We start from the raw sequence: 16,223 nt of genomic DNA on the forward strand, positions 1-16,223 counted from the left end.
AGACAAATTCACAATTTTAGTCATGACATAAATTCGATGCACAATTTGTCTTCGCCGGCCGCAAAAAATGATGCGATGGGCCGTATCTGGCCCCCGGCCCTTGAGTTTGACACCCGTGAAATAAAAGGTAATATTTTACCGGGTCCCGCGCCAGCGACTCACAGGTATTTGGGTCAGTACGTGCATGTGACCTGACTGGACTGAACGCGACGGCTGCTCAGGCCCGCTGATGTACTTTTGATATTTCACACTGACACGCGGCAGAACCTTCAAAGCCCGTCTCCACCAATGGAATTTGAGTATTGCGTCAGTGCCGCTACTCACGGTGCAGCGTGATGGAAATGTTGATGGTGCGGACGTTAGTGACGCTTTTGAGGTCGGGGATGTCGGCGCATTTCAGCCGCGTGGCCGCCGGAGTTTCCCCCACGTCGATCCAGCAGACCGTCTGCTCGGCGTAAATAAAGTCCATGGCCATTGTCTGCTTGGTGGCGATGGAGGGCAGGCGGGACGTGGAGCCGCTCAGCGACGTGCAGCGGATGTCTTGCAGATTGGCAATCAAGAGCACGGGAAGACGATCCACCGGTTCTGCCAGGGGAGAAGAGCGGCCGTAAGGGGAGGGGGGGGGAGCAGGGGGGAAAGGTCAACAGGCTGGGTCGCTCTCACCGTTCTTGGCTTTGCAGGAGCGGTTGTCGGGCTGCAGCAGGTAGCCCTCCACACAGCTGCAGACGTAGGAGCCATCCGTGTTCTTGCAGCTCTGACTGCACGTTCCGTACACGCCGCACTCGTTGAAGTCTAGCGCATCCAGAAAAATCAGCCCAAATACACAAACATGGAAAGATATTTTCACATACAGGACGTTTTTTGAAAATGTCCAGCGTCATTTATTCTGAAGATGTTTCACTTTGGAGAACAAATGCAAAGGCGTCCACCCACCTTGACACGTCTTGCCATCCGCAGTCACCTCATGGCCGCTGGCGCAGTAACACTTGGGCCCGTCGTGAGTCACGGCGCAGTGAAACTGGCAGCCGTGGGAGGCGCAGGCCGGTGCGCTCTCTAAAAGATGAAGAAGATATCAAACACGAGGTCAGAGAAGCCTCGTGAGGTCCACGGACACTCCATGTTACTTCGAGCGGGCAGGTGGCCATTGGAACGTGTCCATAAAATCAAGACAAAACATACTTCCTTTCCACAGCGGGACTTGGACTAAGAATTTGGGTGTTTGTTGAGCTGAGTGAAATCCAGCTTGTTGATTTTTCCACAACTCTGGTTAAACGCTGAGCACGTTCCCAACGCCTGAATGTTTTCCCAACGTTCCAAAAAACAGCACGTGAGATTAACTTTGAGGAAGTGAAGGTGGAACATTTGGGAAACATTCATATTTGTGTCCATTTTATGAAATACTATACTCCTAGATAATTAAAAAAAACACACAATTTCATTTTCCTTTCCAGAAGTGAACTTTAAAAAAAAAAAATCTATCAATTCGAATGATGCAGATATGAAAGGTCAAAGTTTAGGCTGGCGCAAGATTTTCCCAAATCACCCCAAAGTCACGAACGAAGGAACATCGATGTGGATTATGCACCTGCATGCGAATCCAAATCTTCCTGGGCTCTTTTGCTGCAGTTCTTTGCTTATGTAAAGCCACAATGGGTCTTTTGTTGCGAGCCCAGTGAAAGGAAGAGTCCCCCGGCAAACTGTGTGGCCCCCATATCCAATCCATTCAGCAGGTCTCACGGCGTGAAAGGCCCCCTGGCAAATGGACACCCACAAAGAAGTTGCCGCCGCCGTGTTCACCCCCGTTTTGGTTCACCTGCTTCTATGGCCAAGTGTGACCACATCTCATTCAAATATTGCAAATGGCCTTTTTGACAGCCCGTGAAATAGTCACTTTTACCTCCATCAATCGATAATAAGAAGAAGGTCCATGGAGGAAAACGATTGATGAAGAGCAGTATTTGAGACGTTTGAGCAGAGCTTAATGAACCAAGTAAACATCACACACACACACACACACAAAGAGGAGGAGGAGGCCATCCGTTCCAAAGAAGCACGCCAATTCTGTTGATCCTTTCGACTGACTCTTCCAAATACGGATAACAAAAGCGGACCATTTTTTTTTTACCAACTAAACAGAATAACAAAACAACACAAAGAAACAATGTCAATGGTGTAAATCTACAGCGCCAAAGGGCATAGAACCAGAAATATGGAGTCAATCTGGCACCGACCATAAAGTGAGGACATCTTTTGCAGATGGCAGCAAACACGGTCGTGCTGACATTATTCACGGAGTCCAGTCCAACTTTGTGTCATTTATTTTGGTCGACTTGGGTGTTGTTGATGCCTCGAGTTGGCCTGAAGAGCAACCAGCATGTTTCTGGTGTTTTGGAAACGCCAGCGCTATTTCTTCTCGCAAATATACACAAATCCACTCAGCTCAGTGTTTGTTCCACAGGGGAAATTTTCTGCGTAATGCCGTGACAGAAAATAAACTGGACATGCCTTAGCTTAACAAAAAAGATGTGTTAGCATTAGCATTGGAAGCAAAGCGAAACAAATAAGAATGTGAAATTCAGACTCAATATTGTTGAAAAAGTTGTTTCATTTCCCAGCAGTCGCAACTCCGGCGTGTGACCTTGGCTTCTTCCCAGGACATTCCTACCTTTGTACCTTCACCGTCTGGAAACAAGTCTGGACGTGTCCTCTACCCGCTGCAGCTTTCCCAACACTGTGACATGACACGCAAGCATAGCGACACCTTATAATATACCGGCCCACAAAGCACTATCTATCTATCCATCTATCCATCCATCTATCCATCATCCATCCATCCATCCATCTATATCTAGCTAGCTCCATCCATCCATCCATCCATCTATCTATATCTAGCTAGCTAGCTAGCTAGCTAGCTCTCTGTCTCTGTCTGTCTTTCTTTCTTTCTTTCTTAATTTCTTTCTTTCTGTCTTTCTTTCTTTCCTTCTTTCTTTCCTTCTTTCTTTCCTTCTTTCTTTCCTTCTTTCTTTCTTTCGGATAACTCAAGATTTGTGGAAAGCTGAGCTGAATTCTACGAGGCACTCTCGGGGAGGAGAGTGCTATCTAGCTAGCTAGCAGCTATCAAGCGGGCTATCTATCTAGCTAGCTAGCTAGCTATCAAGCTGGCTATCTATCTATCTAGCTAGCTATCAAGCTGGCTATCTATCTATCTAACTAGCTATCAAGCTGGCTATCTATCTAGCTAGCTCTCTCTGTCTCTGTGTCTGTCTGTGTCTTTCTTTCTTTCTTTCTTTCTCTTTCTTTCTTTCGTATGCCTCAAGATTTGTAGAAAGCTGAGCTGAATTCTACGAAGCACTCTCGGGGAGAACGAGATGCGTTCAGGTTCAGTCCATACTGGGTGGTGTTGAAATGGGAGGCTTATCCCATCCAGAGCCCATTTTGCTGGACTTTGCGGCCGCAGAATCACAAGAGACTGACAAATAGAGTCGGAGAGGCAGCTTGAGTAATGAGCAAACAATGTTTTGAGAACTCCAAACAGTGGCAACGTGCTTCCCCAGACATCTACTTTTAGACTTTAAACACAAACAAAGGCAAGCAACATTTGGTGGAGCTGTGCACTGAGTTCAACACACACAAATAGCGATGGCAGCTAAAGACATAACAGGTCTTGTCATGCTAACTGCAGCCATAAAAGCATTCAGGTCAAGAGCCGCTCATGAATAAAGATGAACGTGTGGCCTTTCCACAGGCTGCGTCAAATCTCTCTCTCTCTCCTTCCACACTTACTCAGACATGAAGGACAAAGACAATTCACTGCATGCATAAACAATTGGCGGAGAATAAGAAGCAAAGAGGAGAAAGCTCACAGGACGACAAACTGTCGTGACCCCATTTTCTCTTTTACCATAAATCAGTCACTTCTGAGGAACAAGACCTTTGACCCCCTGCAGAGGCCCCATCACCCTCAAAATGACACTTGACGCACAAAAGCAAGCCCTAAGCGACAAAAAAAAAAAGATAACTGCCCAAGAGCACGCTCGGGCATTTTTATTCAGTATCACCTGGAAGAAAGTTTAAAAAAATCATAATATTGGATTTGATTTATATCAAATGTGGCCTACTTTTACTGAGCCAATCTAAAATATTGTTCTTCAATTACTGTTTATCAACCAATCATCGTTGGAATACTTTGTTAAAATTCAGGATGAAAAAAAAAAAAAACTAAAAACATGTAAGCAATATCACACAAGAAACATGAATGATGTTTTGCCAACTTTGATTCAACACAAACAACAAATCAGTCAGGTTTTCACACATTATATTATATTTGACAGCCTGAAATTAAGATTTGGACAATTTTTTGTGAAAGAATGTCAGGAAACAATTCATTTGATAATTTATTGTCGATGAATTACACACTCGCCAAATGAGCGAATGTGTGAAACTTCCTCGTTGAATATCCTTCCCATTTCCAAAAATGATGACAATGCAAATCCAAACTACGTACGAGATCGGAGTTGCCTCTCTGGCCGCCGCTGTCAACATGCGGCGAGTGACAAAGTGCGCTTTCAGACATCAGCGCCGCCATACGCTAGCTAGCACAAGACGCCAGTTTGTACAAGCAAACACAAGGATGCTTGTGAAGGACCAGAACTTTCCCTCAAATGGGTTCTGGACACACTGCTGCTGTGTGTGTGTTGGGGGTGGTGGTGTGGGGGGGCAATGGGTGTGTTTGGGTGTGTATTTGCAAGAATGTGACCGTGTGAGTGCATGTTTGGGTGCCTGCATGCATTACAAGCGTGAGTGTATATCGCTTGCGTTGAGCTGTGATTGGGTGACAATCATCTCCACAAGATTCAGAAGATTTTGAGACATCAAGCGAGCAAAAGTGGGATATCAGCCGCAACAAAAAAAGCTCCCACTATTGTCTCCTTTGAATCTTTGATGGACTTCACCGACTCCGACTTTGCTCTCCAAGTCAAGTGTCAAGATGTTTTTATTACGCTCAACTTCTTTGTTCATTCAAACGTGACCTCAAAATTGCAAGACAATATGGACCCAATGTGTTCCAGCGCCCATTTGTCTCCTGTCTGTAATTAATGGAGGGGATTTTTCCAGTTGCCTCAATGCTCATCAATCATCGGTGTCAAACTCAAGGCCCGGGGCCCAGATGTGGCCCGCCACATCATTTCATGTGGCCCGCAAAGACAAATTTTGTGTCATTACTAAAATGACAAATTGTCTTCACTTAAAAAATAATAGATATTGCTGGCAATTGTTATTACCAGTCGTCTTTTTGAAATATTTGAACGACAAAACCTGACACCCCTGCTCAACAGGTAAATGAATGACCCCGCCTCCACGCCAACCAGAAATAAGAAGCATTCAAAGCAGGAGGGCAAGGGAAGTTTTTTCTTCTGAGCATGCTCACCTCTGCAATGAGGGCCCTCGTCCCATCCGTCGGAGCAGTCGGGGACTCCGTCGCACAGTCTGCTCATGTGGAGGCAAACGTCAACGTCCAAGCAGCCGTGCTCATTGACGGGACACTTGCTCACTCGGTTGTGCAAGCCTGCAAAACAAACGCAAGATTAGATTGGAGAAAGAAGTATTTTATTGTTTGGACGGAGCAGCCATTTTCTTCCAGGGAAGTCCAAGGTGTTTCCAGTCCAAACACAAAAGTCAAACATGCGTGCCCCAACAACAAATGACAACATTTTGATTCCGTTTCTCCCACACTTGTGTCCATTTCTCAGGCCAAACAGTTTGCTTTGGCTCTTTTTCATCCTTCCTGCGCCTCCTTTTCCTCCCTCGTCGCTCTCCCTTTCCAACATCTGCTGGCTGACCCATTTTACCAAAACACTCAAGGTGCAAGTTCACCCCCTGCAGAAAAAGACTTCTGTAGCAGCAGTTGTGCTGGTGCTGAAGTTTGAAGAACAGCTCATTGGATACTTTTGTCAGGAACATCATTTGTTATCTGTGGCAATAATAGCCCCCCCCCAGCTTCCATGGTCGAGCAGCGGAGACCAAAAAGTGCCACATTCAAAAACAATGGCTGTTTGTGTACATGTGCAGCTCTCCCACCTCGCTGCCTCAGCCTCTAAGCCTGCCCGATTTACATTCAATAAATGACTAAGTCCACGTGAACTTTGCTAACAGGAACTCCCCGCAGCTCACGGCGCATTCCATCGCTGTGTAGTAGTAAATCAATTACATTTTTATTTTCAGTCTTGTTTGTCTTCTATTTGCAAAACATATTTGCATCAAAGTGGTAGTTCTCGTGGTGCTTTTCACAAGACGCTGCTTTTTTGTCACAAACTACTGGTACCGGTTGGTGAACCCGGCCCGTGTTCATCTGCTGACTACAAACAAATATAAAAACTAGAAATAGATTTTTTTTTTTTTCCTGCCTTGATTGTCACAGAGTGCCAAATTCTGTGGGTTGGGCAAGATCAAGCAAAATGCTGAATGGGAACACAGAGCGCCTCTCGCAGTGGCGGGGAGACAAAAAAAAAAAAAAAAGACGCTTGTGCGCTCTGTTACAGTGTAGGAAGTTGTCGGTGGTGTGCGTGCAACAATGTGCTCGCTCATGCTGGCGCTCCTGCTGCAACTGCCGCCCGGCCGGCACCAAGAGATGGTCGCAAGATTGCTCCTTGTCGGAATATGAGGCCCATGAAAGATTGAGACAATAAATGAATCAATGAATGAATGAATTAATAAATACAGACTTAAATAAATAAATGCTTAAATAAATAAACGGACACAAATAAATAAATAAATAAATAAATAAATGATAAATAAATAAATGCTGACACAAATAAATAAAGTCAGACACAAATAAATAAATAAATAAATGATAACAAATAAATAAATGCTGACACAAATAAATAAATAGTCAGACACAAATCAAATAAAAATAAAAAAATAAAAATAAATAAATAAATAAATGGTGCAGCTATGGTCAGAGACGCAAAGGGGGTGGCGCAAATAAATAAATAAATGGTGCGGCTTTGGTCAGAGACGCAAAAGGGGCGGCGGGATTAGCGAAGGAAGGCTGCGTTCAAATCTTGCTGGTGGCTTCTTTTAATACTGCAATTTCCTATCCAAAAGTTCTTCTTGACTTAAATATGAATAAAATGCCTGTGGACTTGTATGAAGCCCCCAGTAGTGCAATTCAAGTTGTTTGAAGGATTTGAGTGCGCAATAAAGACACATAATGATGATTTCCATTTAAAAAAAAAAAAAGCCCAGCCTCAATCTTCCTTCATAAATTGGAGATTACAGGATATGCTCCACGTTATTGAAAGCGCTATTGCGCAAGTCTCCTTGCCAAATTGGGTTTGCAGCCCAACAGCTCGACCTCTGAAGCAACATATTTTCATTTTGGGCATAAAGGTGTACTTTTTATTCCTGCCTCTCTACTTTGACGCTCGTGACGCAACCGAGGACAGAACACTCAAGTGGGCCACATCAACAAGAATTGGAGACAGTGGTGCCAGAGTGGCGTGAGAAAGTCCTGTGTGCTTGCTCGCTCGCCCTCCCTCTTTGTGTTGATAGCTCGCTGAAGATGAGGAGGACTCGGGATGGGCGAGCGAGCCCCATTTGCAGGGCTTTGCTCCTTCCTCTCCTCTATGGGGGCAGCGTGTCACCGCCCCCCCTGAGCCTACAGTTACATGACTGATTACAGGTTATAAAATGAGCCCCCCCCCCCCTCTACTATAAAAGGTGTCCCACTACAAAAAGCGCTTGAAAAGCACATAATGGCGTCTCCGTTCTCGCTCTCGGCCTACAAGCTAATCTCCTCATTTTCCTTTTTCTGTGGAATCACTCTCTCTCTCTCCACACGGCTCCTTCCCGAGCCCGCCGCTGGCTCGGTGGTCCCGGAAAGGCGCAGATAAGCAGCCGCGTGTGGGCTGCAGCTGCGCGGCAATGATAAGGTTGTCCGTCCGTCAAACCTTCCTCCGAGTTCAGCCCCAGGAAAATGGAATAAAAGGGCCACGTGTGAAAATGGTCATTTTGATACACCCCGCCCAATTTATTCAGGTCAAACTTCCATCAGAAATGGCCTCGAGTGGCAGCTTGTTGGCAGTCCAACGGAGATGCCCGCAACTTTTTGATGTGGGAAAGGGTTCCTTCTCCTGACATGCTAAGGCTTCCTCAAACATCTGTTCCCGGTTGCCGGCTCCACCGCAATGAATGCGCTTTGAGCAATTATAGAATCGTAATGAGGTGCAGCCGCTGTCTTTTGTTTGATTGGAAAGGACACAAAAGGAGTTTGAAAAAGAAAAAAACCTCTGACGCAGCATATTGAATTTTAACAAAAGGGATCGACTGCGTTTCAAATGACCTTTGTAGGATAACAAAAAAAGCACAAGCATAAATTCACGTTGACCGACTTAGTGAGCAGTAATTACCAGTAACACACAAAATGGAGGTTAAAAGTGGGTTTTGATATAAAGTAGAAGAGGTTTAAGAGAAGGCCAGTCCTTTCGATTCTTGTTATTGTATCTGCATTAAAGCACTCCTGACCTGACCCAAACAGATAACAAAAATTATCTTTACAACGGCAATAAGAAGCCAGTTCAGAGGAATGGAGCGATTGGCACTTTCAGACTGCAAGTGGCAAAAGCCAACTCGGCTGCTTTTCCATTCCTCTGAGTCACAGCAGGAGTTGAAATCATCTTTTCCTCCAAACTCGGATCTCCGGAGGTCATGCAAGCTCAGAGTGCTTTTTGTTTCCTGATCATCTGAGCAACTGCGTTAAAGCTAACCTTCGGGCCAAGCTCGCTCGCCGAGAAGGAAAAGCGCTTGGGTTTCAGTAAGACGTCTTGAACCATCTCGGCGGACGAGAGAAGCGCATCAACGGACAGCAAAGCGCCGGGCCGAATGGAGCGCGTGGCTAACTGAGCGCAACGCTGCTATTTTGAGATGAAGAACACCACCGCTGTCTGTCAGCGCCTCAGTCTCAATTCATTCACAAGCATTCGCTTAACCGCAGCCGAGCTTCTTTTTTTTTTTTAAGAATAATTAGTTGAAGACATTCATGTTTGGACAATATACAACTTTGATTCTGTGAATGACTTTAAAATGGAATTTTAACACTTCAAGATGGCAAATTTATAACGTGAGGCCTCATAAATAAATAAATAAATAAATAAATAAATAAATCGAGTGGGCAAGTTTATAACATGAGGCCTAAAATAAATAAATAAATATTTAAAAATAAAAAAAATAAAAAAATAAAGCTAGCTTATAACATGAGACCTCAAACAAAAAAAATAAAAATATCAAGCTCTCTTGTCAACTAAATCAGCTGTAAGCGGCTCCACTTAACTATCAACTGTCAATCAAATCCTGTAGACCTGAAGACACAAATGCCATTTTGTCCAGCTTTTCTTTTTTTTTTTCTCTCTCTCTCTACACGCACTGTTTGAGGCATGAAAATCTCTCCGCCCCGTCCCGATGTCATCTTGCAGCAAACATGCATCATGGACTTGCTATCTCTTCCCAATGCAATGTGCTTCAAAATGACAACCAGAAGGAAACATCTCCATCATCAATCAATCATATTTCTTTTCCCCATTTCATGACGTCATGTAGCAAGTGTCGCACTTATTAAGAGTTGACTTCATTTTCTGCACAATGAAAATAGATTGAATAGTCCTCTTCGATGGCAAGAAAACAAGAACCTTGGAGCCGCCTGTCATCTTCCTGTCTGGACATAAAAGTGAGGAAGCTCTTGTGGCGTGACGGTCGGCCTTGTGGCACACCCTGACACTACAATAAAAGCCCACGTGCCCAAAAAGAAGGCGGGACCACCTACGGAGACTGCGACAGTCGATTGCGAGCCAGACAAGAGCAGACCCGTCCCCGAACAAAACCTAATTTGACACTGCGGCCTTCCTGGATTCACAACACTCAAAGCACCCAGAAAATGAGACGACATCAAATGGCGTGTCTTTTGACGTGCGGTCAGAAAATGAAGACTCACAGATGTCGGGCGACTCGTCGGAGCCATCTGGACAGTCCTTCTCCCCGTCGCAGCGCCAACCTTTGGAGATGCAGGTCATCAGGTCTTTACACACAAATTGCTTGGGACTGCACGTCCTGGTTTGCTCCTCGGCTTTGGGAGCTGAGAAAAACAAAACAAAATTGGACTCTTTAGTTTGCTGTCTTAAGCCATTTTGCACTCTGGTTTTCATTGTTTTGTCGTTTGAGCAAACAGTATAAGCGCTTTTTTCTGGTAGATGTGCTCCAAACAATCTTGTGTGACATTTGACTGGATAGGTTTAGATCAGCAGCGACCGTCCAAGCCGAGCAAACCATTTCATGTTTCTTGTCTTTTCGGCTAGCCGCTTGACAGCAGCGCAAAGGTTTCATTGTGATTCTCGAGCCCTCTTTCGCCCTGGATGACTCGCCTCACCTACGTGCTTGGCAGGAAGAGAGCTGTTTAAGACGGAGGGAGGGAGGGAGGTAGGGAGGGAGGGAGCTTTGCTAACCATGGCCGGACTCCAACTCCCGAGCTCAAATGAGCAAAAGTGTCGACCTCGGCGTCCTCTCGCAATCTGGCCAAGCTTTGGTCTCCATGAAACGGGAAATAAAGCATTGCGCCTTCTAATGCAGCCTGACATTTGGACGTAGGAGAGAACCTTTAAGTCGAATTTGATTTGGGGGGCTGGCTGAGGAGGGGCGAAAACTGGCTTCTAAAAGCCACGAGAATATTTCATACCAAGATGGGATTTGTTGATTCATCTAGCGAGTCACTCTTTTTTTTTTTTTTTTTTTTGCTAAATTTGCCAGGGTGCTAGCGAATTTTGGAAGAGCCTAGCTCAGGATGACATATCGAACGGGGTCGAGTCCGAGGAAAGGTGACCCCCAAATGACAAGGGTATGCAAGCAACATACAAACATAAAAAGAAAACAATTTCCGGTCTCCTCAGACCCATTTGAAGCTTCGGTACCACAAATACGCGTTTGTACATTGGACCTTGTCATGCAGTGGCAGCAATGCGCTGCGCTGTCCAAACACTGAAGTGCCCGCAAGCACAGTGGCATGGCAAAAAGCATTAAACGCGAGCGAGTGAGCTAAAGCAAAGGCGCAAACAACTAAGTGCAAATTTTGGTTCACCTTTTTTTTATGGAGGTACTATTGGCCTGGAGGTATGTATGTATATGACATGTCACACAAAACTCATTTATTAATTTAAAAATAAAATTTTATTTATTATTATGTCTATTTTTTCATATTTTTATATTAATATTTTTAAATATTTTAATATTTATGTTTTGGGTGCCTAAGTGCAAATTTTTTATTTTATTTTTTAGCAAGTACTACTGGTCTGGAGGTATGTACGTATATGACAAGTCACACAAAACTCATTTATTAATTTAAAAATAAAATTGTATTTATTATTATGTCTATTTTTTCATATTTTTATATTAATATTTGTAAATATTTTAATATTTATGTTTTGGGTGCCTAAGTGCAAGTTTTTATTTTATTTTTTTAGCAGGTACTACTGGTCTGGAGGTATCTACGTATATGACAAGTCACACAAAACTCATTTATTAATTTAAAAATAAAATTGTATTTATTGTGTATTTATTTTTTGATATTATATTAATATTAATAAATAAAATACATTAAAACAATAATAAACTGCTGTCAAAATATTGAATTTGCTGCCAGCCGAAGTGGACGGATGTTTTTGACGCTCCTTGAAAATGGTGCGCACGAAGGAAGACGCATCATCCATGTTGGCCGATGGATTTGAGTCAAGGCCGTTTTGTGATTGTTTACGTTCGGCTGCCCAGGTGGACTTTGATGCAAAACGCCTCCGGACGGCGTTATAGAGCTCGGTACGCCAAAACCAGCAGACACCGAGACAGCTTCTTCCCCCAGGCTGTTGCTCTGATGAACTCACACCACTCATAGAGTCTCAGAGGCATTACTGTGCAATAACATCCTGCTCTTCACACCTTTTGAATTTGTCTACACTGTTTTTGCCATTATTCACATGTCCTGAGTGTTGTTAGTCACCTATATGTTGAACAGAGGGTGTGTTTTACCGAAGTCAAATTCCTTGTTTGGCACGCTCAAACATGGCGAATAAAAACTCTTGAATCTCTTGAATCTCTTGAAAAGGAAACCTAAAGTAACAAGCAGGCAGTGAATTTTTTCAACTTGAAAGTTGCTGACGCTGCACTTCAAAGAAGGAAAGGAAGAAATGTGTTTTTTGATGAATTTGCTTGATATGTCTTCTAAGCAGCAACTTCAAGCGATTGGAAGGTCAAAAGTGAAAGCGCTGCAGCCGGATCCCACAGGCGAACCATTTGCATGATGAGGAACAACACCAGGAGAACCAGGGCAGATGGAAGTTGTTAGTCCTGAATTTTTGTGCCGCATGAATAATTCACATGTCGAGGCCTTTGGGACGTATTAAGGAATACCAAAGTCAACTTAGATAGAAGCAATATGCGTAGCAGCTGAAAAGAAGGGAGGATGAAGAGCAACGTTTGGAGAGCAAAGACAGCTTCAGCTTGATTGGAGCTGAGAATGGACTGGAAGAACTTCAATGAAAACATTGCTGGTTCTTGTCATCATCTCGTCTTCACTGCTGCTCTTGCACTTTGTTCGAACGTCTCTCATTACGAAAAATACAGATTATCATGAGATGGCGAGTCCACACAAGATGATCCAAACAGCAACATTGATGCTAATGGGACTTTCCAAGGAGTAGAAACAACCAACCGTTGTCTGGAGCAATTCTCCTTTTACACAATGGAACCCAGCCAAAAAAGGCAAAGGTGGCCACCGAGAAGGTAGCGACGACGTTGACAAATTGCATCGTAAAGCTTTTCCATTGTCAAAAATCCCTGCGGGCTTTGCAACCGCATCATGCTGATCCAGCGAGCTAATTATTAACCAACGCGACAATCTTCACGGGCGGCAGCTATTCAATATTTGTCGCATTCTATCAATTCCAATGTTGAGCTCCTCGGCCTGACTAGTGAGCGTTAGCAGCTAGTTAGCTAACATGGAGATGTGCTCTGCTGCTTCACATGTAAAAGGATGTCCAACTTTGGCGATTCTCCGCCTTTTAAATGGGAAGTCAAGCCAACAATTGTCTTTGTAAAAATATGTTCTACGCAGCCCAGCTTCTGATTATTATTTGCTTTGTAGAATATGAATGAAAAAAATCCACCAGTTGTTATTCATCTCAGGGGGCGGCCATTTTGACACTGGCTGACATCATCACAGTTGTCCGCTCACAACCAATCACAGCTCAGCGGTTTTATCAAGCACAACTGCGATGGCCGACTGAGATGGCCAACTAATTCCTGCACGGACTAGCCCGTGTGTGAAAATCATCCCCGAGAAGCCGGGATTTGTGCGTCAATCGTTTGTTGCCATCATTCAAAGTTACTCAATGAACCGCCGCGGCTCTCGCTGATATTATCTGAGGGCTGGCAGATGTTTGCAGCGTCAGTTTGAGAGGAAAAGGTGAGGTCAGGTGCAACCAAAAGGCTTGGGCAAACAGAGCAAAGTCTGAAGTCAGTCCAAAGTTTCACAAACAAACACAGAGGAGACGAGCATTTTGTGTGACGATTATTCTACGAGGAAATAGATCCTTCCCGGCGTGTTGATTATTTTTTTGTACATTTCGTGGATCTTTATCTGATGACACCAAAAAGTTCAACTGAGGAATTTGGGAAGAACTCCATTTCTGACCCTTTGGTCATTGATACAAAAAGGAACCTCAATGCAGACAAAATATTTGTTATTTTCCACTTCATTGGTGTCAGCTTGCCCTCAATTTCCATAGCAAGTTTCCAATTTTGCTAACTTTCAACTTCACAAGAGGAGACAGGCATTTCATTCTGTCTGTCAGTCAGTCCGCTGCTTGACTTGCTGCAGCTTTGAGCATTTGTGAAGGCAAGACTTTTACGAGCGCATCGAGTAAAAGCAAAAGCCGTCTGTTCAGCACTAAAGCGCCTTGACTTTTTCACCTTCCCCTCGCTAATCCCCCGTCATTCATAAAATACAGCCCCCTCTTTCGCTTATTATTTGGACTCTGGGCACTATTTCAAATTCAGATCAAACCTGCTCCATCTTAAGTTGACCCAGAGAACAAATATAGAAGAACTTCCATGTGATTTCCAGGCTGTGACGTAACCATATGTCCGTTTCACCAAATTCCTCTGGCCTAGGTTTATTTCACTTTTCAGCCGGTTCCTCCCTCCCTCCCCCTCGAGGCGATCCCATCTACGTTGGATTAATGGTCTCCCTGTACCCAGATGTTCCACGCTTGCGATGGAGGAGAAGGGAGGAGCTTTGGGACTTTTTGAAAGCCCTGCTATGGCTTTCACCCTCTCCAAGCATTTTGCTTACGTAGATCACCTCTAACAACACACACACACGTGCGGAACTTTGGAGCTTCATGGGGACAATGTGAGAACACAAGTATGCAACATGTCGTACACTCGGCTCTTCAACTCTCCCTTTGCTCATTGTGAGATGAATTTATGAGCCTCCCTCCAAGCCTCAACAGGTCGATGCTGTTAAAATGTCGTTAGACGAGTCAAGGAGGATGCAAGCTCATTATTTGAGGGCAAACCGTGCAGTCAGCAACCTTCCACTTCAGGTATTGGGACATGACTCATAAAAACACACAGGCATTGAAAGGAGGAAGAAACCGCCACAATAACGCTATTCGGATTTTACGTCAATGCCGCAAAGCCGCGTCTGTCTTCATTTTGCAAATCCCAAAAAAGGCAGGCCCCCTTGAATCAAATCACGTCTCGGCATCGGTGCGCCACTTTGAATCGATGGAAGGTAGGGAGCATTAGATGAAGCTGCTGCGGTGTGGCTGAAGCCGCTTTGTGTGTCCGTGCACGGGCCTTTTGTGCACAAAATCAAGTGGTCCCCCTTTCTTTGGGGTATGACAGTGCTGAAGCAGCCAACAGGCGTCTTACCTTCGGCTGCGCGGCTCGGAGCGATGACCCCCAAGCTGAGGAGAAATCCCAAATAGAGCCAGCTCATCGCCATCTCCGGACTAAGCCCTCACTGCTATCGGGGAAAGCAGCAGTGGTGGCTGGCGTGGTACTTTGCCCGGATCTCTAAACCCAAAGTAGTCCGATCGAGCACCTCATCCGAGCTCCAGCTCCGATATCATCCGGGTGGGAATCGTTCGCTTGCACCCTCAGTCCAGCACGCCTCCTCTTTTTCTTCTTCGGGCGAGGAAGAAATGGAAAAGCCGCTGAGTGAAGCTCAGCTCAGGTGAGACGAGGCGCTGCGCTGCAGCAGTACTGTCATGTAAGATACTGGAAGGGGCGCTCAGCTTTCAAACATCATGCACACGGTGTGGCTGGCCCCTCTTAGCACACACTCACCACCATGCATGCCAGCACCACCTCCACAAGCTCGCTCCCGTGCACGCACACGCGAGAACACCGGCTCCCCTCACAGGATTCCGCAAATCAAATGACGGGCAATCACAAAATGCCCAAATGATAGCCGCGTTCGTCCAAAGTGTCTCCTCGAACGTACAAGCGCGTGAGTGGATGCTAAATGTGCAGCTCCGAGCACCGTGGACGAGCCTGTGACGTAACCAGCATGATTCCACACAAAAAAAACGAAGAGTCGCGGACGGCCACTGCGCATGCGTCACCATACCCCCTTTTTGTGTGCTTTTTTAGCACACTGTCGAGTTGGGATTGTGGGAGTGAGCTCAATTGGTGATGGGACCTTTGTACTGTATGAGCACGTGTGATTTTCAATAAAATCGTATCATAATGACAAATCGCAACATTTGAATGAGTGGGTGAATTTGCTACAATTCTGCAATTTGTAGAAATAATCGAAGGGGAGGCAAAATCAACGTATTTTTTACTCACGTTTCGTTTCACCTACTTTGACACACTTATTACCACACTACAGGAATTCCAAGTGAGAAGAGAAAGTTTGGTGAAGCCCAATGAATAGACCTCTGCGTTTCATGACAAATAGCGCCCTCTAGTGGTAATGAGAAAGGTTTTGATTTTTGTTTTAACTCTAATTTTTGAAACTTTGAAGTTTGATCGCTGTTCTCTTTAATTTAATCACGCAACGTATTTTAGGGCGCTCTTTTTTGTTGACAATTGAACAGCACTGTATTGTACAGTAAAGCTGCTACGAGAAGCTTTCATATACAAATAAGGAAAACAAATTCACACAAAAATAAAATACA

At 44.6% G+C, this 16,223-nt stretch overlaps 1 protein-coding gene across 3 annotated transcripts in view; it reads right to left on the reverse strand.

Moving 5' to 3' along the window:
• Positions 1-15,599, reverse strand: part of LOC119119612 (low-density lipoprotein receptor-related protein 1-like) — a 47,705-nt gene extending 32,106 nt beyond the window's left edge. For 2 of the 3 annotated variants that reach the window (XM_037246078.1, XM_037246076.1), the window contains exons 1-6: positions 14,971-15,599; positions 9,986-10,126; positions 5,429-5,566; positions 934-1,053; positions 664-792; positions 325-585 (exon numbers count right to left, since the gene is read on the reverse strand). In XM_037246078.1, coding sequence (XP_037101973.1) covers positions 325-585; positions 664-792; positions 934-1,053; positions 5,429-5,566; positions 9,986-10,126; positions 14,971-15,043 — 862 coding nt within the window. In that variant the 5' untranslated portion in view covers positions 15,044-15,599. The remainder of the gene's footprint in view (positions 1-324; positions 586-663; positions 793-933; positions 1,054-5,428; positions 5,567-9,985; positions 10,127-14,970) is intronic. The other variant, XM_037246077.1, reaches the window with a different exon arrangement.
• Between the last annotated feature and the right edge of the window lie 624 nt (positions 15,600-16,223).

The sequence above is a fragment of the Syngnathus acus genome, chromosome 2 (genome assembly GCF_901709675.1).
Source record: "Syngnathus acus chromosome 2, fSynAcu1.2, whole genome shotgun sequence".
Classification (NCBI taxonomy): Eukaryota; Metazoa; Chordata; class Actinopteri; order Syngnathiformes; family Syngnathidae; genus Syngnathus; species Syngnathus acus.